At 39.5% G+C, this 24,708-nt stretch overlaps 1 protein-coding gene across 1 annotated transcript; it reads right to left on the reverse strand.

The window, feature by feature from the left end:
- Nucleotides 1–22,482: 22,482 nt before the first annotated feature.
- LOC122472311 (olfactory receptor 8S1-like) lies at nucleotides 22,483–24,129 on the reverse strand. Its single transcript, XM_043561731.1, has one exon. It carries the CDS (start codon nucleotides 23,422–23,424, stop codon nucleotides 22,513–22,515), a length of 912 nt encoding a protein of 303 aa, XP_043417666.1. The 5' UTR covers nucleotides 23,425–24,129; the 3' UTR covers nucleotides 22,483–22,512.
- Nucleotides 24,130–24,708: the final 579 nt, after the last annotated feature.

The raw sequence follows: 24,708 nt of genomic DNA on the forward strand, positions 1-24,708 counted from the left end.
TACGAATCTCTCTCTGTTCGTCTTTTTCATTTTCAATGCCCCAGGAAATCTTCCTACTCTTCATCTGGCTTTGTGGCCAATAACACATTCCCATTTAAAACAAAAGCCTCTGGGGCGCCTGGGTGGCGCAGTCGGTTAAGCGTCCGACTTCAGCCAGGTCACCATCTCGCGGTCCCTGAGTTCGAGCCCCGCGTCAGGCTCTGGGCTGATGGCTCAGAGCCTGGAGCCTGTTTCCGATTCTGTGTCTCCCTCTCTCTCTCTGCCCCTCCCCCGTTCATGCTCTGTCTCTCTCTGTCTCTCAAAAAATAAATAAACGTTAAAGAAAAAATTAAAAAAAAAAAAAAAAAGAAGAAACAATAGGAAGACCCCACATGGACAAACGGCAGAAGACTTAATCTTCCAGCTCAACTATTATCTGACCAGAAGTAGCAATGTCTGATTTTGAGAAAGTTACTTCCCTAATCTGGGTCCAGTGTAAACTAGAGGGGCTTGGGTCGGAGGTCTCTACAAATCTTTCCCAGTTACATATATCAATGTGCCTCTAAGGCTCTCACCAACCATACTGAGCAGGACTGCTTTTGGTCTGATGTGTCTTCTGGTTTTCTAGCCAGGCTGCCTGCCACAGGACACTGCTGCAGGAAGGAGACGCGGCTCCAACAGCTGGAGATGAGAGCCAGGTCCCATGAAAAGCGGACTTTGTTTTCCAGCCAATTATATGAGTAGAGACAGATACAGACAGGCAGTGGTTAAGAGCCAAAGTGTTCTGGTGAAGGTCTTTCTGGAGGTGGCTCTCTTATGACTTGGATTTTTCTCTTCTTTTTTTTCCCCCTTTTACTCCCTAATCCTTGAAGAGAGCTCCTGGCCAGTTAGTATGACTTGTATTTCTTCTTTCATTAAATCGCTCGGATCTTATGCCAGGTGGGCCCTGGGGAGGAATGGGGAGGAGAGGCTCCAGAGAGTCAAGAATTGTTCACTGCCCATGGGAGAGGCAGCATTAACCTGAACCAAAGGGGCCACTGGTCCTAGGACAAAGTGGCTACTGACATGGCTATTGCCAAAAGAGGTCTGGCTGAGGGCATACAAGTGCAGAAAGCTCCTGGCCACAAATTGCTTTACTAATTAGGAAGAAGGGGTTCAGGAGGTTCTGTAAAGTTTCTGTCTTGTCTCTGGTAGCGCTTCGATTTTTAATGTGAATATGCACATGCACACACACACGCACACAGCCAGGTCCACACAATTTAAAAGGTCATTACTCCTATGAAGACACTCCTTTCTCAACCCTTGCTTCTCTAGCTTTCAGCTCAGGCTCTTGCCTCCTATTTCACAGAGAAAATGTTCCTTTTTCTAATTTTGTTGTATGGCTCTCTATTGGTCCTCAGCACTGATTGTTGCTCAAGTTTTTCCCATTTAAAAGTGTAGGGGCAGAATCAATAGCCCTTCCTCCTCCAAGGGAGCTGGTTTTCCTAGGGTCAGTACTGTGGCAGGAAAGGACCTATTCTGAAAAGGAAACATGTGGTGAGTATAGACACAAGAAAAGGTGAAACCAAAACTTTGGTGTACCTCTACACACTAGAAGTTACTCCTCTGTAACAGGGGACTAGAGAGAAGCTAACTAACTGGAGGATATAAGAAAGCATATCAGACTCCAGGCTGCTAGATTTCCCAACCACTTCCTTGTCTTTCCTTCTCTTTATAGCCACATTTTTTTTGAGGGGGAAGGAGTATACTCTATACTGTAGTCTCTTCCTCATTCACTTGTTGGTCCACTGTAATCTCTCTCTTTCTGTTTCCTCTATTGCCTCCAGGGACAAATTACCTACTATATTCAGATGTGGATGAGAGGCGTTAAGGCATTTGTGGACTCAGGTGAAGGCTTTGCCTTGGCCCCCAGAAGACTGGATACCTAGGATGTTTCTGGACTAGGAAAAGAGGCTTAGAGATAGTTTATAAGCCCAGAAATGGAAATGATCTCACAAATATTAACTGTTGACAGTAAGATCTATACTGGATGAAGGAGGAGTGAAGGCAGCTCAGAGATGAAGAGAGGCTAATGGACCTACAGAAGGGGAAGTTTAACGTATCAGTCAGCTTAGGTCAATTATGCTGTGATAATAAGTGACCCAAAATTTCAGTGGTTACCAACAATAACAATTCACTTATCATGTTACATGTCTGTTAAGATAGCTGTGGCTCTTTTACTACATAGTCTTTACTTCAAGACCTAGACTTATAGAGCAGCCTTTATTTTTATTTTTTATTTTTGGATTTTGTGGTTGTATTTAATATGATTTATGGAATGTTTATGAAGTAAATGAAATCTATGCAACTGAGAAACAATGATAAAATCTTGAGGAATTATGTTTCATGTATCTTTATAAAACTACCTAAGTCACACTTTCTTTTTTTTAAAGTTTTTATTTAAATTCCAGTTATTCAACATAATAATAGTTTCAGGTGTACAATATAGAGATTCAACACTTCCATACAACACCTGGTGCTCATTATAACTACGCTGCCCAAAGCAATTTACACAGTTAATGTAATACCTATCAAAACACCCCCAGAATTTTTCACAGAGCTAGAACAAACAATCCTAAAATTTGTGTGCAACCACAAAAGACCCCGAATAGCCAAAGCAACCTTGAAAAAGAAAAGCAAAGCCACAGGCATCACAATTCCAGACTTCAAGTTATATTACAAAGCTGTGGTGATCAAAATAGTTTGGTACTAACACAAAAATAGACACATAGACCAATAGAACAGAATAAAAAACCCAGAAATGAACCCACAAGTATCTGATCAATTGGTCTTTGACAAAGCAGGAAAGACTATCCAATGGGAAAAAGACTGTCTTTTCAATAAATGGTGTTGGGAAAACTGGACAGCTACATGCAAAAGAATGAAACTGGACCACTCTCTTACACCACACACACAAATAAATTAAAAATGGATGAAATACCTCAAAGTGAGACCTGAAACCATCAACATGCTAGAGGAGAACACAGGCAGTAACCTCTTTAACACTGACTGTAGCAACTTCTTTCTAGATATGTCTCCTGAGGTGCGGGAAACAAAAAGCAAAAATAAACTATTGGCACTTCTTCAAAATAAAAAGCATCTACACAGCGAAGGAAACAACAAAATAAAAAGGCAATCTATGGAATGGCAGAGGATAATTGCAAATGACATATCTGATAAATCTACAAAGAACTTATACAACTCAACACCCAAATTAAAAATTGGGCAGAAGGCATGAATAGATGTTTCTCCAAAGAAGACATACAGATGGCCAACAGACACATGAAAAGATGTGTAACATCACAGATCCCCCTCAGGGAAATACAAATCAAAACCACAATGAGACACCACCTCACACCTGTCAGAATGGCTAACATTAACAACATAGGAAACAAGAGGTGTTGGCAAGGAGGTGGAGAAAGGGGAACACTCTTGCACTGTTAGTGGGAATACAAACTGGTGCAGCCACTGTGGAAAATGGTATGGCAGTTTCTCAAAAAGTTAAAAAGAGAAGTACAAGGTGATCCAGTAATTGTACTACCAGCTGTTTGCCCAAAAATAAAACACTAATTCAAAGGGATACCTGGCTCCCAGTCCCTCCCAACCTATTTCTAAGACTTTTTCATCTTTTGTTCTCCCCAGATGTTCTCCCTCTCCTGCTGGGATACACTAACTTACAACTTGTATTTTATATTGTACCCCATGGAGAAAAATCTTAATTCCCTTCCTTTTTTCCCTCCTTTACACATTCTCCATCCCAACCTCCCTTACTTAAACTTTACTTATAAGATAATAACTATTATTTATTTAATGCATAATTTACGCCAGGCACCATAACAAGGTCTGTATATGCTTTTGATCTCATTTAATCCTTATAAAATCTTGTAACATAGGTATTACTGACCCCATTTCTGTGGGTCAGAAAGATTAAGTGACATACTCAGTCATAGACCTTACAAAGTAGTAAAATTGGGACTCACTCCCAAGACTCTCTGAGTCCCATTACCATGTTTTCCCTACTTTGCAGCACTACAGAAGTTTGCTTATGAGTAAGTCTTTCCTGGTTTGGAAACTATGCTTTCTCCTGGGGGAACTTGGGAACCCAGACAGGAATTGGGTGGTCCTGGGATTTTGGGCCACTGGCTCTGTCTGGAACTTCTCCTTACCCAGGATGTCTGAATGCTCACAGAGATACAGGTATCAGGGATATGATTTCTTGGAACAGAAATGGGGACTTTTGGGCCAGGGAAAATTCCAAGAAGAGAAAACTAAAGGAAAAGCCAAATTGAGCACTATGAGCAATTAATGGCTGAAAGCAGAACTCTACACAGGTGGGGGAATTAGCATATGAGAGATGACCCTTCTAGTTTTCCCTCTCCTGTTTCCCTACCTGAAGCATCTGAAGAAGTCCTGGTGGCGATGAATTAAAAAGTGACGGTAGACATGAAAGATTAGGATTTATTCATGCAAAGAGGAATTCTCTGATCCTCTTTCCTAAAAATAGCAGCCAAAAGAACCCCAAAAAAACCCCAAAACAAAAAACTTCCATGCTCTTCATTATACTCTTGCAAAAGTTACTTTTGCTATGTTTTGATCCCATCTGGAGCCAGATACTGGCCTCAGTGAAACTTAGAAATTCCTAAGATTCTAGACTATAGTGCAAGTTTTCTGGAGTCTTTTTTGGGCTCCATGGAGCTTCCTCAGGGCCACAGGAGCCACTACAGGTACTGAGAGGCTACTCAGTGTGTGGGCCTTCCCCCATCCCCACCTACATGTTCTATAATCACTATGGCTCTTCATTTATCTGAGATATATATTAGGGAATCTTTGAACAGAAGTAGGAGAAAGACTTCCTCTTTGGTTTCCATATTCATGACTCTAGCCATCCTCCTTCTTAAAAATGCTTTTATCTATCTATCTATCTATCTATCTATCTATCTTCCAGACATGAAGAAACAGAACAGAAAACTCCAAATAGCCAAGTAGGTAAAGAGCTGAAACTTGCAGAATAGTTACTACTTCATTTTGTGACTTGAGGAATAATCTTCCTCATCTTGGGTTCAATTTCTAGTTCTAATAAAAATTTAGAACTAGTGTCCATTCAGATCCTTCTAGCTAGATGTATTTCTCATTCACTGACCTACTCATTGAGCAGGCCTGTCCTGGGTCCAAAATGTACCCTGCACTTTGAGCCAGGCTGTCTACTGCCTCCAAAGTAGGGCTCTAACATGTCAAAGAAACCTTAGCAGTAGGGGTCTTCTGCAGAGGGTTCCAAATGGATTCATCACAAAGCAGGCTTAGTTCCTGATCAATGCTAGGTCTGGAGTCAAGTTCAAACTCAAAACAGCTCACTTCAAGATCACTTCTAGGGAAAGGCTAAAGTGTTCAGACATCCAGTTGATGCTTTTTTTAGTCTTTTGGTCTCACCTAAGAGAATCTGGTACCCATCTATTATTTTACTCTTCTTTTGTCTCCCTTGGTGTTGAGGAGAGCTCATGCCCAGTTCATGTGACTTATATATGTTTCTCTTCAACACTTTGTTGTTAATCTTGTGCCAGGTGGGCCCTGAAAAGGGATGTTGAGTAGGCACTGCTGGGAGCCAGGAATTGTTCACTGCTCATAGGAGAGACAGGAGATGGACAAGCTACCACTATTGTGGCTTCAGGAAGACACAGGAGGGCAGAAGGCTCTTGGTTACAAACTGCTTTGCTAAGAGGGGAACAGGGGACCTGATGAACTCTAGTGTATGAGACTCTACTGAGGACTTGTTTCGTCCTGGATTCTGAGAACACCCCATCTTTCTCTCTCTCTCTCTCTCTCTCTCTCTCTCTCTCTCTCTCTCTCTCCCCAAGCACACATACTTTCCTTTCCCAGTGTGACTAGTTCAATAGTTTCATTACTCTCCTGAAACTATGTATGCCTTTAACCCTATACTCCTAACTCTCAGCTGATAATTTCCAGAGGAAATGTTCTGTTCTTGCTACAGGTGACCTCTAACTTCCTAATCTCCACACATGGATTTCTTCTTTTCTCCCCTTCAGCCTTAGGGGAAGGCCCTCTTTCATCTATGGTCAGTGCCTCTCTCTGCCGTGGATCCTAGCCTGACCCTTCTCTTTGAACATCTCCATGAATCAACCATGCTCTTTCTCTTGTATTGTCTCTCCCTTCCATGGAGCCTTTCCACTCAGTATATACAAAGAAACTGCTTAGGTTTATTTATTTAAAATAAAACAGGAACAATTAGTAACCCTCTCTTCTATAAGAAGCCTTAAAGGGGCGCCCGGGTGGCTTAGTCGGTTAAGCAACTCACTCTTGATCTCAGCTCAGGTTGTGATCTCACAGCTTGTGAATTTGAGATCCACATAGGGCTCTGTGTGGATGGTGCAGAGCCTGCTTGGGATTCTGTCTCTCCTTCTCTCTGACCCTTACCTGCTTGTGCTCTCTCTCTCTCAAAATAAATAAATAAATAAATAAATGTCATATATATATACACATATATATATATACTCACATATATATAAATATATGTGTGTATATATATATGTGTGTATATATATGAGTATATATTGTTTATTTATAAATAAACTATATATATGTGTGTGTATATATATATATTTTATATCCTTATATATATATATTATATATATATATATATATTTTATATCCTTAAAATATAATGGAGTTTAGAGCCCTTCCATGAGTAATCAAGTCAATTGCTTTTAAAGGCTTCTACATGTAAAAACACTAAGATTTAGATACCTTTCCAATGGAGACACAAGGAAAGTACAAGTTAGTGAAAATTTTACTCACCCATCTACATTTTAATCCATTCCTATGATTGCCTCAACCCTTCAGAAAAGATATATATGGAATATACTCCATAGTATATAACACCTCTGTTGTATCCCATAGTCAACTACATTACTATTTCTATAATGAAACTTCTGAGTACTCCTTCTAAGTGGGGTAGAAAGAGACTACAAATAATCCCTTTTATTTTTTTCCCAGAGTTTGTTTCTTGGAAGAAATGCTGCATCATGTGACCAGTATACCCTTTTAAAATCAAAACCTCAAGGGGTTCCTGGCTGCCTGAGTTGGTAGAGTATCTGACTTTTGATCCCAGTGTCATGAGTTCAAGCCCCACACTGGGCATGCAGCCTACTTAAAACACACATACATACATAGATACATACATACATCAGAAATTCAAAGTTTTTATTTTTCAATTCAGTGCAAATAATAGTGGGAGGGAGGGAGGGAAGGAGAGGGGAAGAGGGGGAAAGAGGGAGAGAGGGAGAGAGGGAGGGGGAAGAGGGAAGGAGAGAAACAGAATGGTCATGAATTTGGACTCTGTAGTGCAGAATTCCTGGGTGTCAATCCTGACTCCACCACTCACTGGCGAAGTAAACTCAAGTAAGTCCATGGCCTTGGCAACCCCCAGTTTTTTCATTTATAAAAAGGGACCTTTTACCTTACAAGATTGCTATAATGAATACATAAGATTGCTTTAAAGTATACAAGAACAGTGCTGGCCAATAGCTTGATAAATGGTAGCTCTTATGTCTGTTTTTATGGCAAAAATTAAAGTAGAGACAGGAAGCTTACAACAAAAATTATTTCATAAGACATTAGAAATAAAGTAAGCCATAATTTATGACCTTAAGTGTAAAAACCACAGTAACATTTAATAAAAAGTTTTAAGTATCCTCATAAAAAGGCACAGATTGGGCGCCTGGGTGGCGCAGTCGGTTGAGCGTACGACTTCAGCCAGGTCACGATCTCGCGGTCCGTGAGTTCGAGCCCCGCGTAGGGCTCTGGGCTGATGGCTCAGAGCCTGGAGCCTGTTTCCGATTCTGTGACTCCCTCTCTCTCTGCCCCTCCCCCGTTCATGCTCTGTCTCTCTCTGTCCCAAAAATAAATAAACGTTGAAAAAAAAAATTAAAAAAAAAAAGGCACAGATTTCAGAAACAAAATCTAATGATATGCTGCCTAAAGATAAAGTACATATAACAATATAATACAGAACTGTTTAAACTAAAATGATGGACAAAGACACTATTAGTGAAAATATATAAAAAGGAAGAACAACTGTTTGCAAGCCAGCTTGTCTTGAAGCTCTCCACACTAAGGGTGACCTTGAGGGACAGCTGAAGCTGAATTGGGTGCAAGCCAGGGTGCCCCAAGGTGTTCAGCACAGGGGATGCCTTGGCTAGGTTGACTGGAGCTGAGGGTGGTACAAGCGGGAGTGTTCCAGGGTACTCTGCACAGGGGGTGCCCTTGCAAGGTGGCTGAAACTGATGCAAGCATGGACCTGGGGTTCCCAGGGTGCTCCATGCAGGGGGCACCCTGGCAGGCTGGCTGGATCTGAAGCAGTCAGCGGAGAGATTCCTGAGTGCTCTGCATGGGGTGGGGTGGGGGGTGCCCTAGCAAGCTTTCTGTTATGTGCTAAGTGAAATAAGTCAGACTGAGAAAGATAAATACCATATGCGGAATCTTAAAAAAAAAAAAAAAAACAAACACAAATGAATAAAAGAAAAAGCAGAATCAGAGAACAAACAGATGGTTGCCAGAGGGGAGGGGTTTGAGGGGAAAGGCAAAATGGGTGAAAGGGAGTGGGAGATACAGGCTTCCAGTTATGGAATGCATAAGTCACAGGGATAAAAAGCACAGCATAAGTAATATAGTCAATGATATTGCAGTAACTATGTATTGGGACAGATGGCTATACTTGGAATGAACATAGCATAATGTATAAACTTGTTGAATCATTATGCTCTACACCTGAAGCAAATGTAACATTGTGTGTCAACTACAGCCAAATAAAAAAAAATTAAATAGAAAGAACAAGTGGAAATACTAACAACACAGAAAGTGAATTCAAATAGAAACATTAAGCCAAAAAAGAATTCCATTTTATAATATGTATAATCCACAATAAAGACAAAGCTATCAGGATCTTTTATGCTACATAGTACAATTTCACAATGAATTTTGAAAACATTTTGAAAAAATTTCAAAAAGCAAAAACATGGAAATATAAGGAAATATAGCCAGAAGCACAATTATGGTGGCAAACTGATATCTAACTATCTAGCTATCTAGCTAGCTATTTTTAGTCTTTGACAGATGAAATGGGGGGAATCAATCAACAATATTGTACAAGATTTGAATATATAATCAATAAGATAACAATCTAAATACTGAAAGCTAAATATCAATCACTATTAATTATAAAATACATATGAACACTTCCCAAATACAAGTTAATTTAATTTAATGTTATTTGAAAAGATGTATCCTTGAGTGGGTTTTCTCATGAATGTAATGATCGTTTAATATTAGGAAAATTTATAATTGTTCCAATAAGAAGATGTATATGATAATCTCCATAAATTCTGAAAATCTACTTTATAAAATTTGATACCTATTTTGATAGTATCTCTTTAAAACTAAAACATATAGCTATAATGTGAAAAAAATATGGAGTATATATAAACTGATATGTAATGTCATAACAGTGAATTGCCAGATTCATTTTTATTAAAATTAGGAACAAAACAAGAATGATTGCTAAAACTATTACTTTTTAAAAAATATTTATTTTTTGAGACAGAGAGAGAGTGAGCATGGGTGGGGGAGGGGCAGAGAGCGAGTGGGGACAGAAGATCCGAAGAAGGCTCCACGCTGACCGAAGCAAGGCTGATGTGTGGCTGGAACTCACAAACCATGAGATTATGACCTGAGCCAAAGTCAGATGCTTAACCAACTGAGCCACCCAGGCGCCCCTCAAACTATACTCTTTTGTATGATAAAATTATTGGTTTATGTTAAAAGATATGAGTAATAAATGAAAGTTTCAAGAATGAGAAAGAAGGATACTCAGCTTCCATTTGATAAAAATATGATTTATATCATATTAGGATTATTTAGGAGCAAGGAGAAGCTCAGATCAGCTTAAGAAAGAAAAAGAGGGCTTGTTGGATTGGAATTGGAGTACTTCCAGATTGGAGACAATCTTCATCCACTTTTCACATGGACATTATCCCTCTAATTTTGAGCCTCTGACTGTTCTCTTATCTTTAGTCTTCTCAAGCTAAGAGAGTTTGATTACCTTGTTTAATCACCATTTCAAATGGAGTATTCCTCAGTAGTTCCTAGATCTGGCATTCTTCTCTGGTGTAGTGGACATGTCTGTATTTCTTTATGACAATTTTTAGTTGTATATTTTCACCCAAAGAGCTATATTACAAAGTTGTAGTCATCAAGACAATATGGTACTGGCACAAAAACAGACACATAGATCGATGGAACAGAATAGAAAACCCAGAAATGGGCTCACAACTGTATGGTCAAATAATCTTTGATCAAGCAGGAAAGACTATCCAACGGAAAAAAGACAGTCTCTTCAATAAATGGTGCTGGGAAAACTGGACAGCGACATACAGAAGCATGAAACTGAACCACTTTCTTACACCATACACAAAAATAAATTCAAAATGGATGAAAGACCTAAATGTAAGACATGAAACCATCAAAATCCTAGAGGAGGCCATAGGCAGCAACCTCTTTGACCTCGGCTGGAGCAACTTCTTACTAGGCATGTCGCCAAACACAAGGGAAACAAAAGCAAACAGGAACTATTGGAACTTCATGAAGATAAAAAGGTTCTGCACAGTGAAAGAAACAATCAACAAAACTAAAATGCAGCCTATGGAATAGGAGAAGATATTTGCAAATGACATATCTGATAAAGGATTAGTATCCAAAATCTATAAAGAACTTATCAAACTCAACACCCATAAAACAAATAATCCAATGAAGAAATGGGCAGAAGACATGAATAGACACTTTTCCAAACAAGACATCCAGATAGCTAACAGACACGTGAAAAGATGCTCAGTATCACTCAACATCAGAGAAATACAAATCAAAACCATGATGAGATACCACCTCACACCTGTCAGAATGGCTAAGATTAACAACACAAGAAACAACAGTGTCGGGAGGAGGTGAAGAAAGGGGAACCCTCTTGCACTGTTGGTGGGAATGCAAACTGGAGCAGCCACTCTGGAGAAGAGTACGGAGGTTCTTCAAAAAACTAGAAATACAGGGTGCCTGGGTGGCTCAGTTGGTTAAATGTCTGACTTCAACTCAGGTCATGATCTCACAGTCCATGAGTTTAAGCCCCACGTCAGGCTCTACGCCGACAACTCAGAGCCTGGAGCCTGCTTTAGATTCTGTGCCTGCCTGTCTCCTTGCTCCTCTCCCATTTGCATTCTGTCTCTCTCAAAAATAAAATAAAAACATTAAAAAAAAACAAAGAAACTAGAAATAGAAGTACCTGATGATCCAGGAATTGCACTAGTCGGTATTTACCCAAAAGTTACAAAAACACAGATTTGAAGGGTTATATGCACCCAAATGTTTATAGCAGCATTATTAACAATAGCCAAACTACTGAGGGAGCCCAAATGTCCATCATCTGATGACTGGATAAAGAAGATATGGTGTACACACACACACACACACACACACACACACACACACAATGGGATAGTACTAAGCCATCAAAAAAGAATGAAATCTTGCCATTACAACGGCGTGGATAGAGCTAGAATGTATTATGCTAACTGAAATAAGTCAATCAGAGGAAGACTAATGCCATATGATTTCACTCATGTGGAATTTAAGAAACAAAACAGATGAACATATGAGAAGGGGGGAAATAAAGAGAATAGAAGGAAACAAACCACAAAGACTTTGAACTATAGAGAACAAACTAAGGGTTGATGGAGAGCAGTGGGTGGGAGATGGGCTAGATGGGTGATGGGTATTAAAAAGGGCACTTGTGGGCACCTGGGTGATTCAGCAGGTTGAGCGTCTGACTTTAGCTCGGGTTATGATCTCACAGTCCATGGGTTCGAGCCCTGCACTGGGTTCTGTGCTGCCAGCCTAGAGCCTGGACTCTGCTTCAGATCCTGTGTCCCCGTCTCTGTTTGCCCGCCCCCTGCTCACACTCTGTCTCTCTCAAAAATAAATACACATTAAAAAAAATTTTTTTTAAAGGGCACTTGTTGTAATGAGCACTGGGTGTTGTATGTAAGTGTGAATCACTGAATTCTACTTCTGAAATCAATACTGTACTGTATGCTAACTAACAAAAATTTAAATTAAAAAAATAGTGAAAAAAAAAGTAAAACAAGTTAGTGGAGGGAAAAATAGAATAATTCTTAGTAAATTCAAAAGAAGGCAGGAGAGGAGAGGAAAAAGGAACAGAACAGTTGGGAGTTAGAAAACAGTCAGATGGTAAATTTAAGCCACATTATATGGGTAATTGTAGTAAGTGTAAATTGACCCAACACCCCAGTGAAAAGGTAAAGATAATCGTATTGGATGAAAAAACAAAATCCAACTGTATAGTACTTACAAGAGACATATCTGAAATATAAAGACTGCAGAATGACAGAAGATGGAAAATGATATATAAGCAACATTAACCAAAAGAAGTTTGTGAAACTATACTAATATCAAAGTAATTTTAAGGGAAAAAAATTACTGTAGATAAGACACATTTAATAATGATAGAAAAATCAACCCAACAAGAACATAGCAATTTTTAAATTTTTTTTCAGTTTATTTATTTACTTTGAGACAGAAAAAGAGAGAGAGAGAGAGAGAGTGAGCACAGGGGAGGGGCAGAGAGAGAAGGAGAGTGAGCGAATCCCAAGCAGGCTCCACACTGTTAGCACAGAGTCTGACGTAGGGCCTGAACCCAGGAACCACAAGATCATGACCTGGGCCGAAATCAAGAGTCTGATGTTTAACCGACTGAGCCAGCCAGGTGTCCCAAGAACATAACAATTCTAAATTTGTAAGCACATATAGACTAGATCATTGTTCAACAAATATCCACTAACCTCCTCCACCATTTTCATGGAGAAATACACTTCTCCATTCCATTGAAGTTGCGAACCCTATGGCTATGTGAATAAATTGCTTTGGCCAATGGAATGTAAGCACAAGTGGCAGACTGCCTCCTGCAAGCCTAGGCTTTAAAAGGCATTGCATGTTTCCATTTGTCTTTCAGAGCGTTTCTAACCTCTATGATGAGAATAATAGCCCCAGGTAGGCATTGCCTACCTAGAATGAGACATGTGGAACAGACTACAGCCAGGAAGCAAGTCCAGCCAATCTGCAGATCTCAGCCTAACACTTAGCTACCTCACCTATAAATGATAAACTTAAACAGTTACTGCTGCCACTAAATACTTTTGTGGTTGTTTATTGTGAAGCAATAGCTGACTGATAGAGCACCTAACAAAGCTTCAATATATATATAAAGCAAAAAATTAAACTAAAAGAAGAAATAGACAAATCGCACCCTTGATAACAATCTGATAGAAAAAGCAGACCAAAAATCAGCAAATATGTGAAAGGTTGGAAAAACATAAGTAGTATTTTGACTTCACTGACATACATGAATCACTGTATCCAATAACTGCAGAATGCTCACTGTTTTCGTACGTACCTGAAACATTTTCTAAAGTTTGTCATATACCAGGGCATTAAAAAAATCTCACTACATTTTAAAGAACCAAAATCAGGGGCGCCTGGGTGGCGCAGTCGGTTAAGCCTCCGACTTCAGCCAGGTCACGATCTCGCGGTCCGTGAGTTTGAGCCCCGCGTCGGGCTCTGGGCTGATGGCTCAGAGCCTGGAGCCTGTTTCCGATTCTGTGACTCCCTCTCTCTCTGCCCCTCCCCCGTTCATGCTCTGTCTCTCTCTGTCCCAAAAATAAGTGGGCGTTGAAAAAAAAAAAAAAAAAAGAACCAAAATCAGATAGAACATGATGTTATCTAAGTTAAGTAGAAACAGTCGATTTAACGTTATTTCAGTATTTCAATGCAAAATAGCTAGAGAATCCCTAAATGTTTGGAAAATAAGCAGTACCTTCATATAACCCGTAGATCAGAGAAGAAATAACAATGGAAGTTAAATTTGATGTGTTAAGCTGTCTGGCTGCTATTAGGTTGGCAGTTCTAATGTAGAAATTCCACAATTATCTTCTATTGTTTTATTCATGTTTAGTATTTTAATAGTTACTAATTAGAATGTATTTCTCTTTTGCAGTGATAATTTACAGTTAAAAGATCTTTCCACAGTGATGGGTCATTTTAATTGTTACAGGCAAATGACAGAAAATACTGAAGACTAATCATTTCTTGGGCCAAGTGGAGGCTGAAAGACATCAAAGTGCAGTGAAAGAAGGATAATCACCAGTATCTGCATTATTAAATATCAATGAAAGACTTTTCATTAAACAATGTTTTTTTCATTATTTTACTGAAAAGCATTAAATTGACCATTTCATTAAAATAGCATATAGTAGATAAAGAGAGTCAGCTGTTAAAAAGAAAAATAAACAACAGTGATAATTACAGTGACTCAAATGATAATTCATTATGCTCAGAATCAAACGGATAAAATTGGCCAAACATAAAGCAAACAAATACAGCTTTGTATTACTAAACCAAACAAAGATAATGTTGTTGTATGAAATGATAGTATCTATCCCATTAATGTAGTTAATTTGAGTTTTATAAGTTTTGTGATATTGTGCAAGTTTAATTCATAAGACTGGTTTGGTTTCACAGTGTATTATATGCCATAAAGGTAAGGAAGTTACATCTTGTGTGAACATTTTTTAATGTTATAATAAAACAATATAAGAGAATATTGATAATATTGGAAGTTTTTTTTTTAATTTAAAAGAGTATATACACTTTTTGGGTTAGGGAAGCAATGCTGTGTGTGTGTGTGTGTGTGTGTGTGTGTGTGGTTACCTACTTGTGAAATAATAAATATATATATTGGTCTCTGCCCCTTGTTCTTGCTAGTATTTGGTCTTTGACTCCAGTTACTGATACAGAGCTCCTAAATCCTTGTAATTTCTTGAGTGATAAGAGCATCCAACACAGAACCCTAAGTCCCTCACAATTTCTGGAATGACAGGCACATCAACTCTGGGTGGGCTCCCAGATGGGGACTGGTTACTAGAAAAACGAAGCTGTGATTAGACACTTGGAACTTTGAGTCCTACCTCCCATCCTCTGGAGAGGGGAGAGGAGCTAGAAAGTATGTGAATCAACTATGTCTATGTGATGAAGCTTCCATAAAAATGCCTGAAGTATGGGCTTTGGAGAGCCTCCAGGTTAGCAGACTTGTGGAGATGCCAGGAGTGTGGGCCCCAAATGGGCATTGAAGCTCAGTAGCTCTTCTCACATACTTTGCCCTATACATCTCTTCTATCTATCTGTTCCTGAGTTGTGTCCCTTTATAATAAACAGGTAATCTAGTCAGTAAATTGTTTTCCTGAATTTTGTGAGCTGCCCTTGAAAATTATCAAACCCCAGGAGGGGATTGTGGGAACATCTAATCTATAGAGGGTTGGTCAGAAGCACAAGTGACAATTGGACTTGTAATTGGTGTCTGAAGTTGTAGGGCATGGATAGTCTTGTGGGACTAAGCCTTTAACCAACCAGGTTTGTGCTAACCCCAGTATCAGAATTGAATTGAGTTGCATACCCAGCTGGTGGCAGAAAATTGGTCGGTGTGGGAAAAAACCCACACGTCTGTCCATGGAAGTGTTGTAAGTATGAGAGTAAAAGAAAACACAGTGTGCTTTTCCAAGACTATTAGCATAAGTTTACTTGTCAATATATAACAAATATCATGTATGTGGTACGTGTCATAAGTTTCATTATTATACATTCTCTTTGCTGGTCGTAATCATTTAGAAGACATAATAAAAAAAGATTTTGTTTACATTATCTATAAAAAAAAAATAAAATAACTGAGACTAATCCTGGATAAGAAATACATAGAATCAGTATGAAGATAAATCACTGGGGCGCCTAGGTAGTTCAGTAGGTTGAGCATCTGACTCTTGATTTCGGCTCAGGTCACAATCTCACAGTTCATGAGATTGAGCCCCACATCAGGCTCTGTGCTGACAGTGCAGAGCCTGCTTGGGATTCTCCCTCTCTCTCTCTCTCTCCACACCCCCCAACTCACTCTCACTCTCTCTGCCCCTCCCCCACTCTCTCTCCTTCTCTCTCAAAATAAACTTGAAAAGAAAAGAAAAGAAAAGAAAAGAAAAGAAAAGAAAAGAAAAGAAAAGAAAAATCACCTGTTTCCTAAGTAGAAAATCTCAATGCATACAGATTTCATTTTCCTAGATCAGAATCCTGAATGTTGCAAAAAGATCCATTCTGTCCAGGTACTGGCCCTAGCAGGTAGGGCCATTTCAATACTTTCCATGCAAGTGCTTTTGGCAGTTTATGGGAACTGAGAAGACCTGCTTAGAGAGCCAAGAAATACCCCTAGGGTTTCCCATAAAGGCAGGTCATGAGGGAGGGAACAAACATCCAATAGTAGGTGAACCTCCTTCCCCCAGATACTTTTGGTTATGGTTTATGTGACTCCATCTTCCAAGCCCTGGTATGGCCAGAAGCTATAAAGATGGCACATTAATACAGTTTGACCTAGTAAATCTACTATTGGAAATCTATCCTAATGAAACACCCTAAAATGAACACCAGTGTTTAGGTACAAAGATATTGGTTACAATATCATTTACAATAGAAAAACCTGACAAAAATTCTAATTATTCCATAATTATGAAATAGTTCATATTAACCCAAATCAAATGAAATAAGATTCTTGTTTTTCCCTCATTCATCAGATTTATTGGTTACCAAGTTTTTTAATGCTACTTTCGAAATATATCTCAGATGGCAGCTTCTTAAAGATGGAAGTTCTAGGGAAATCAGATATTCTAGATGAGACACATGACTGGTTATGTTCTTTACCAAGGCCCTTTTTCTCTGAAGGAATCCAGACAGTTTGCTACCTCCAAAATAAACCAGAAGCGGACTCCAAAGGATAAATTTATATTTTTGAAACAATTACTATGAGTGTCATAGCTCAATATAATGCAGTTATATTTTATTGAAATATTTTATTTAAAACAAGGTATCTTAATAAAACATAAGATACTCAAGATGTTGATGACAAGTCTGGAAGTCAGGAGAGGAGTGGGTCAGAAATTGGGTTAGCCTGGTGGGCATGGAAAGTATCAAGATCTGTTGACTGAGGAGGTAACTTCTATTTCTGACAGTATAGCTGATTAATTGTCTCACAGTCTTAAATAATATGCTAAATTACAAAAAATTAATAGGGTGCCGAGATGATATTTTTGGTTCTTCCGAACTCACAAATGAAATGAAAGCAGAATTCCTAGAAGCTAAGCAAGTACCCTAACCAGCTTGATGCAGGGGGCAAGAGATAAAACCTAGAGACCAGCTAGGCTAGGGAGTCTAATAGGAGACTCTTCATAGAAATCATTTCAATAAGAAAACTCTAAACAGTGGATGTGACAAACGTTCTTTGGAATAAATCCCAGAAGCAGTATAGCCTTGCAGTTGTGAGCATAGACTCTGTACCCAAACTGCCTGGGTTTAAATCCCAGCTCTCCCACTGACTTTTGGAAAGTCACTTTTCCTCTCTGTGCATCAGTTTCTAAGTCTGTAAAATGAGGAAAATAATAGTACCTATCTCATAGTGTTGTTCAGAGCATTAAATTAGTTAATATACATAAAATTCTTAGAATGCCTGGTACATCGCAAGAATTATGTAATTGTTAGAAATAAGGTGCTACACAACATGCAGAAGAATGAAACTGAACCACTTCCTTACACCATACACAAAAATAAACTCAAAATAGATGAAAGACCTAAATGTGAGACAGGAAACCACCAAAACCATAGAGGAGAAAACAGGCAACAACCCTTGACCTCAGCCGCAGCAACTTTTTACTCAATGTGTCTCTGAAGGCAAGGGAAATAAAAGCAAAAATGAACTATTGGAACTTCATAAAGATAAAAAGCTTCTGCAAAGTGAAGGAAATAACAAAACTAAAAGGCAACTGACAGAATGGGAGAAGGTATTTGCAAATGACATATTGGATTAAGGGTTAGTATCCAAAATCTATAAAGAACTTACCAAACTCAACACACAAAAAACTAATAATCCAGTGAAGAAATGGGCAGAAGACATGAACAGACACTTTAAAAAATTTTTTTTAAGTTTATTTATTTGAGAGAGAGAGAGAACAGGGAGGGGCAGAGAGAGAGAGAGAGAGAGAGAGAGAGAAAATCCCAAGCAGGCTCAATGCTGTCACCACAGAGCCCGACACAGGGCTTGAACTCACAGTGACATTACGACCTGAGCTGAAACCAAGAATCAGACCCGTAACTGACTGAGCCACCCAGGCACCCCGAATAAACAGTTTTCTAAAGAAGACATCCAGATGGCCAATAGACACATGAAAAGATGCTCAAAATCACTCATCATCAGGGATATACAGATCCAAATCACACTGAGATACCACCTCACACCAGTCAGAGTGGCTAAAATTAATAACTCAGTAAACAATAGATGTTGGCAAGGATGTGGAGAAATGGGAACCCTCTTGCACTGCTGGTGGGAATGCAAACTGGTGCAGGCACTCTGGAAAACAGTGTGGAGGTTCCTCAAAAAATTAAAACTAGAGCTACCCTTTAACCCAGTAATAGCACTACTAGGAATTTATCTAAAGGATACAGGAGTGCTGATCCACAGGGGCACATTTACCCCAATGTTTACAGCAGTGCTTTCAACAATAGCCAAGTCATGGAAAGAGCCCAAATGTCCATCAACTGATGAATAGATAAAGAAGATGTGGTTTATATATACAATGGAATACTACTTGGCAATGAAAAAGAATGAAATCCTGCCATTTGCAACAACGTGGATGGAACTGGAGGGTATTATGCTAAGAGAAATAAGTCAGTCAGAGAAAGACAGATATCAAATGTTTTCATTCGTATGTGGAACTTGAGAAACTTAACAGAAGGGGGAAGGGAAGAGGAAAAATAGTTTCAAACAGAGAGTAAGGCAAGCCTGTAAGAGACTCTTGAATACAGAGAACAAACTGAAGGTTGATAGCAGGTGGGGGGAGGGCAGGAGAGAGGGGAAAATGGGTGACAGGCATTGAGGAGGGCAATTGTTGGGAGGAGCACTGGGTGTTGTATGTAAGCGATGAATCATGGGAATCTACCCCTGAAACCAAGAGCACACTGTATACAATGTATGTTAGCTAACTTGACAATAAATTATATTAAGAAATAAATAACAAATAAAAAGAAATAAGGTGCTACAATCTCAGTGGAAGCATAAATAAGAAATAATCTACCATGGGGATGAGGGCCATGAGAAAATTACCCCTTTTGACATTAAAGTTGGGTAAAGGAAGAAGAGGATATTTCCTGCAAATTCATAACCTGGTGCTTATTCATGCCTGGTGCTCAGGCAAGAGTGAAGTCTGAATTCATGCTGTCTGTGTGTGTGCTCAGAAACACGTCAAGCAGAGAATTTAATTTGAAGTGGGGCTGACTCAAAGGTAACAGGTAGAAAGAAATATATATACTTTCTAGAGAATAGAACTTAACTCAAGCTACAACCTAGAAATTTATGGCCAGAAAAATTACCTTTCAAGAAATAAAGTAATTTTCAGGCAAACAAAAACAGTTCATCACTAACAGACTGACACAGAGAATTCTAAAGGATCAAATTTGGACATGAGAAAATGACCACTAATGGAAGATCTGAGACGCAGAAAGGCATGGTGAGTTTGCCTGCATTTCATTAGGGTCTCAAGTGCAAGTGTGCTGGTGGGTACTGTCATAGGAATAAATTATTAACGTGTCATTTGTCACTGGTACCCAAAATGTTATTCAATATTTGCAAAGTATTTTCAGTCCCTTCTACAAAAAATACACACAGATCCCAAGTATTATGGTTTAAAAATTTTTTTTTTAATGTTTATTCATTTTTTTGAGAGAGAGACCGAGAATGAGTACAGGAGGGGTAGAGAGAGGGAGACACAGAATCCGAAGCAGGCTCTGAGCTTCTCAGCACAGAGCCTAATGCAGGACTTGAACTCACGAAATGGGAGATCATGACCCGAGCCAAAGTCGGACGCTTAACCAACTGAGCCACCCAGGTTCTCCCCAAGTATTATGGTTTAATAACAGATACCAAGCATTACGGTTTAATAAAACAATCCCGAAAGTAATGATAAGTTTTATCAGAAAAGTCAATATTTGTAGCTGGTAATTCTAGTATGTTTTACTGGCAGGCACAGGCAATATTGATACAATAACCTCTAATCTTATACTATAAAACAAAGTTTTTTTCAATTTAGTGAGGTATAGAGATCTATAGAATGTATAGTAAAAATACAAATCATTTAAAATCTCCTTTATTTTTCCTTTAGGTTATAAAATATCACTATGGTGCTATATATAATTTTGTATTTTGTCTATAATTGTACCTTTACAAATATATTTTCCATAAATTAAGTTTCTTCAGCAACTGTAAATACTATATATATAACAACCATATCATTTTTTATTTTTATTTTTTTTTCAACGTTTATTTATTTTGGGGACAGAGAGAGACAGAGCATGAACAGGGGAGGGACAGAGAGAGAGGGAGACACAGAATCGGAAACAGGCTCCAGGCTCTGAGCCATCAGCCCAGAGCCTGACGCGGGGCTCGAACTCACGGATCGCGAGATCGTAACCTGGCTGAAGTCGGACGCTTAACCGACTGCGCCACCCAGGCGCCCCAACCATATCATTTTTTAAAAAGACATAGTGAGCCAAGATATAATAAATATATGGGTAAATTTAAATAAAAGCTGACTGGTTAAAATAGTAATGATAATGTCTAATTTGTGGGGGAAATTTTAGAACTAAAATACTGGATTTTAGTGGCATATAAATTTGGGATGGTGTTGCTTGGAGTTAAAGTGTTTTATTATCTTTATATTGTTTTAGAAGAGGATAAAGATACTAACTTTAGATTTTGTTTAGTAAAATTAGTATATTTAAAAAAAAAGAAAACTAGGATAGCTCTCAAAAAATAGACAAGGAGAGGGAAAAATGGAAAGAAATAAAAGGAAGTTACAGAAGAAGTGGGAAACACAGAAATGTATCTGAACACACAAGTAACTATTATAACAATTGTTGGTTAAACTCTTCTTTTTAAATAATTTTCAGACTGGATAAAATAATAAAAATGCAGCTCTATGCTGCTTATGAAGACATACCTAAAAACAAGAATAAATCATGTTAAGTGAAAGAAGCAAGTCATAGAAAAAACCTTACAGCATAATTCTACTCATATGAATTTCAAGAACAGGCAAAACTCACCAGTCTTATTTAGGGATCACAAATAAGTGGCAAACTTCTAATAAAAGCAAGGGAATGAGTACCAAGTACTGTGCAATTCAGGACAATAGTTACCTCTGGGGAGAGGAAAGAGTGATATGATGGGGGCCACACATGGAGCTCCTAAGGCTCTGGGAATGCTCTATTTCTTAAGTGAAAGATAAAAAGATAAAGATTGAAAGGGCATGCAGACCCTTAGGAAGAATATGGAAAATGTAGTCTTGTGACAAAATGTAAAGAAGCAAGAACTCAGCCCCCAGAGCTCCTGACAGCATGGCCCAGGGCAACCAGGTCAGGAAGCAGGAGTTCTCAGTGAAAGTACTCGCATAGGAAGTTCCAGTTCATTTGGTCTATTGCTTCCACCATAGCCTCAGGCTGTCTTTACTCTCTAAGACAAACTAGTGACCACTAACCAGGAACACTGGCTATTTGATGACCTCAGGTGCTCTAGGTGAGGTGGAGGAAGCGCTTGTGAGTCACTGTTCTGGGACATCTGTCCCTTGGCTTTATGCTGTGCTAGCTTCCGAAGAACCTTTTAGAATGACGCTCCCAAATGGTGGTGGAGGGAATGGGCTGGTCTGCCTTCAGTGGAGCTCTTCCCCTCTTTCCAAGGTCTTTTTTTTTTTTTAATATAATTTATTGTCAAATTAGTTTCCATACAACACCTAGTGCTCATCCCAACAAGTGGTAAGGTCTTAAAATAATGTAGATTTTTATTTTTCTCTTTCCCAGTCTTGCAGAAAGTGTGATCATAAGATCACACAATCAAATGTTCTCATCTTGACTACTTGACAGACTAACTCTCCCACTGAAAAGAGATTCTACATTTTGAGATGTCAATATTTTGTCTTTCACCAAAGACAAATTTCTCAAACACATTAGCTGTCCTAGAACATTTTTTTTCTCATACTTCTCACACTCACCTAGTTGACTAAAACATAGATCGTTGAGCTCTACTGTTGATTCCGTAGATTAGTGGTTGGGCCTGAGAATCTGCCTTTCTAGCAAGCTCACAGATGCTGCTGATGCTGACTTGTGGATGACACTTAGAGAACCACTGACCTCAAATGTCTTTTATCCTTTGCAGGTATTGCTGAAGATCTCTCCTCCCCATTCTTTGACTGAACCCCACACAGAGAATCCTTCCTCTGAGGAGTGCATTTACTGCCTCAGTATCCTCTGCAGAGCAGCCTTCACCTCCTGGTTCTTGAGGCTGTAGATGAGGGGGTTCAGCAAGGATGTGATCACACTGTACTGAATGGAGACCACGCGCTCCAACACTGAGCCTGAGGCAGGGCTGATGTACCTGAATAGAGCTGTCCCATAGAACAAGAGCACCACGGTGAGGTGGGAGGAGCAGGTGGAGAAGGCTTTGGCTTGGCCCTCAGAGGAGCGGATGTTCAGAATGGCAGAAATGATTCTGGAGTAAGAGAAGAGGATCAGGGGAAGCGTCAGCAGCCCTAGAAATGCACTGGACCCTGACAGAAGGAACTTGTTGGCAGTGGGATCAGTACATGACAGAGGGAAGAGTGAGGGCAGCTCACAGCAGAAGTGGAAGATGATGTTGGACCCACAGAAATGTAACTTGTGGATGAAAAGATTATTTACCAGTGAGTTCAGAACCCCTATTCCCCATGCTGCGCTGACCATTACCATGCAGAGAGGCCTGTTCATGACCATGGTATAGAGCAGAGGGTGGCAGATGGCAGCATAGCGGTCATAGGCCATGGCAGAGAGCAGACTGGCTTCCGCACACCCACAGAGAAGAAAAAAGAAACTCTGGGTGATACAGCCCCACACAGAGATGCTTTTCTTCTGAGACAGGAAGTTCTGTAGCATTTTGGGCATAGTAACTGAAGAGAAGCAGATATCTAGGAAGGACAGATGTCCAAGGAAAAAATACATGGGGATGTGGAGGTGAGAATCCCCTCTGATCACCAGGATCATCACCAGATTCCCCACCAGGGTCAGGAGGTAAATCCCCAGGAACACCACAAAGAGCAGAGTCTGGATGCGGCAGTCAGCAGACAGCCCGAGGAGGATGAACTCAGTGAAGAAAGTGAAGTTATCCATGGCTGTTTATAAATTCCAACCCTAGAAAGAAATCAACTGTATTACAGAATCTGAGTAGTCTTTAGTAATCAGTATCACTCCCACACCCTAAAACTTCTCAGGAGATAATCCTTTCAGCCTAACAACAGAAAAGGTAAATAAGTTGAGTATTTCCAATTGTGATAGATATGAGTTGAATTACATCCCCACTCCCCAAATATGTTGGAAGTCCTAACCCCCAGCACCTCACAATGTTACCTTACTTGGAATTAGGATAATTGCAGATTTGGTAAATTAAGATTATCTTATTTTGGAATAGGATGGGCTCTTAATCCAATATGACTGGTGTCCTTATAAGGAAGAGGAGAGTACCATGTGAAAACAGACACACAGAGGGAAGGCAGCCATGTGACAACACAGGCAGAGATTGGGGTGATATAGTTGCAAGCCAAGGGATCCCAGTGATTAACAGCCACCACCAGAAGCTAGGAAGAGGCAAGGAAGGATTTTTCCATACAAGTTTTAGCAGGGGGGAGTGGTCCTACTTACACCAGCCTCTAGAACTGTGAGACAATACATTTCTGTTGTTTTAAGCCAGTTGCTGGTACTTTGTTACATCAGCCCTAGGCAACTAATAACAGTGACTTTCAGAGTTTCTGCCCTTTGGCCCTCTCATTAATTCTGTCAGTGAATATAGGAAACATCTTTGGAACCTAAATCAAACTACACACTTTGACCCTTAAGAGTATAGTTATGAGAACAGGGGCGCCTGGGTGGCGCAGTCGGTTAAGCGTCCGACTTCAGCCAGGTCACGATCTCGCAGTTCGTGAGTTCGAGCCCCGCGTCGGGCTCTGGGCTGATGGCTCAGAGCCTGGAGCCTGTTTCCGATCCTGTGTCTCCCTCTCTCTCTGCCCCTTCCCCGTTCATGCTCTGTCTCTCTCTGTCCCAAAAATAAATAAACGTTGAAAAAAAATTTTTTAAAAAGAGTATAGTTATGAGAACAAACAAATGTGAGGCATCAAGTGAAACTGTTTCAGAAAACAGACAATTGAGTTGCAAGTGTTTTTATATTTAGGTTTGGGTCCTAAAGCCAAGGAGTAGAGAACTCACCCTCTCATTGTCTGAATTTTGGGTAAAGATGTGAAGAAAGGACTTGGAAAATGTTACTACAGATTGCACAGGGCTTCCCAAACATTTCAAGATCCTTCAAGAGTAACCTGTCACTCAGTTCATACTGCAAAACTGGAGAAATGTGTGTGGGAAAGGGTGGATGTGCCGCAGACAAGCTTGCTCTGTCCTCAAGCC

Source organism: Prionailurus bengalensis, chromosome B4 (assembly GCF_016509475.1).
Source record: "Prionailurus bengalensis isolate Pbe53 chromosome B4, Fcat_Pben_1.1_paternal_pri, whole genome shotgun sequence".
NCBI classification, from domain to species: Eukaryota; Metazoa; Chordata; class Mammalia; order Carnivora; family Felidae; genus Prionailurus; species Prionailurus bengalensis.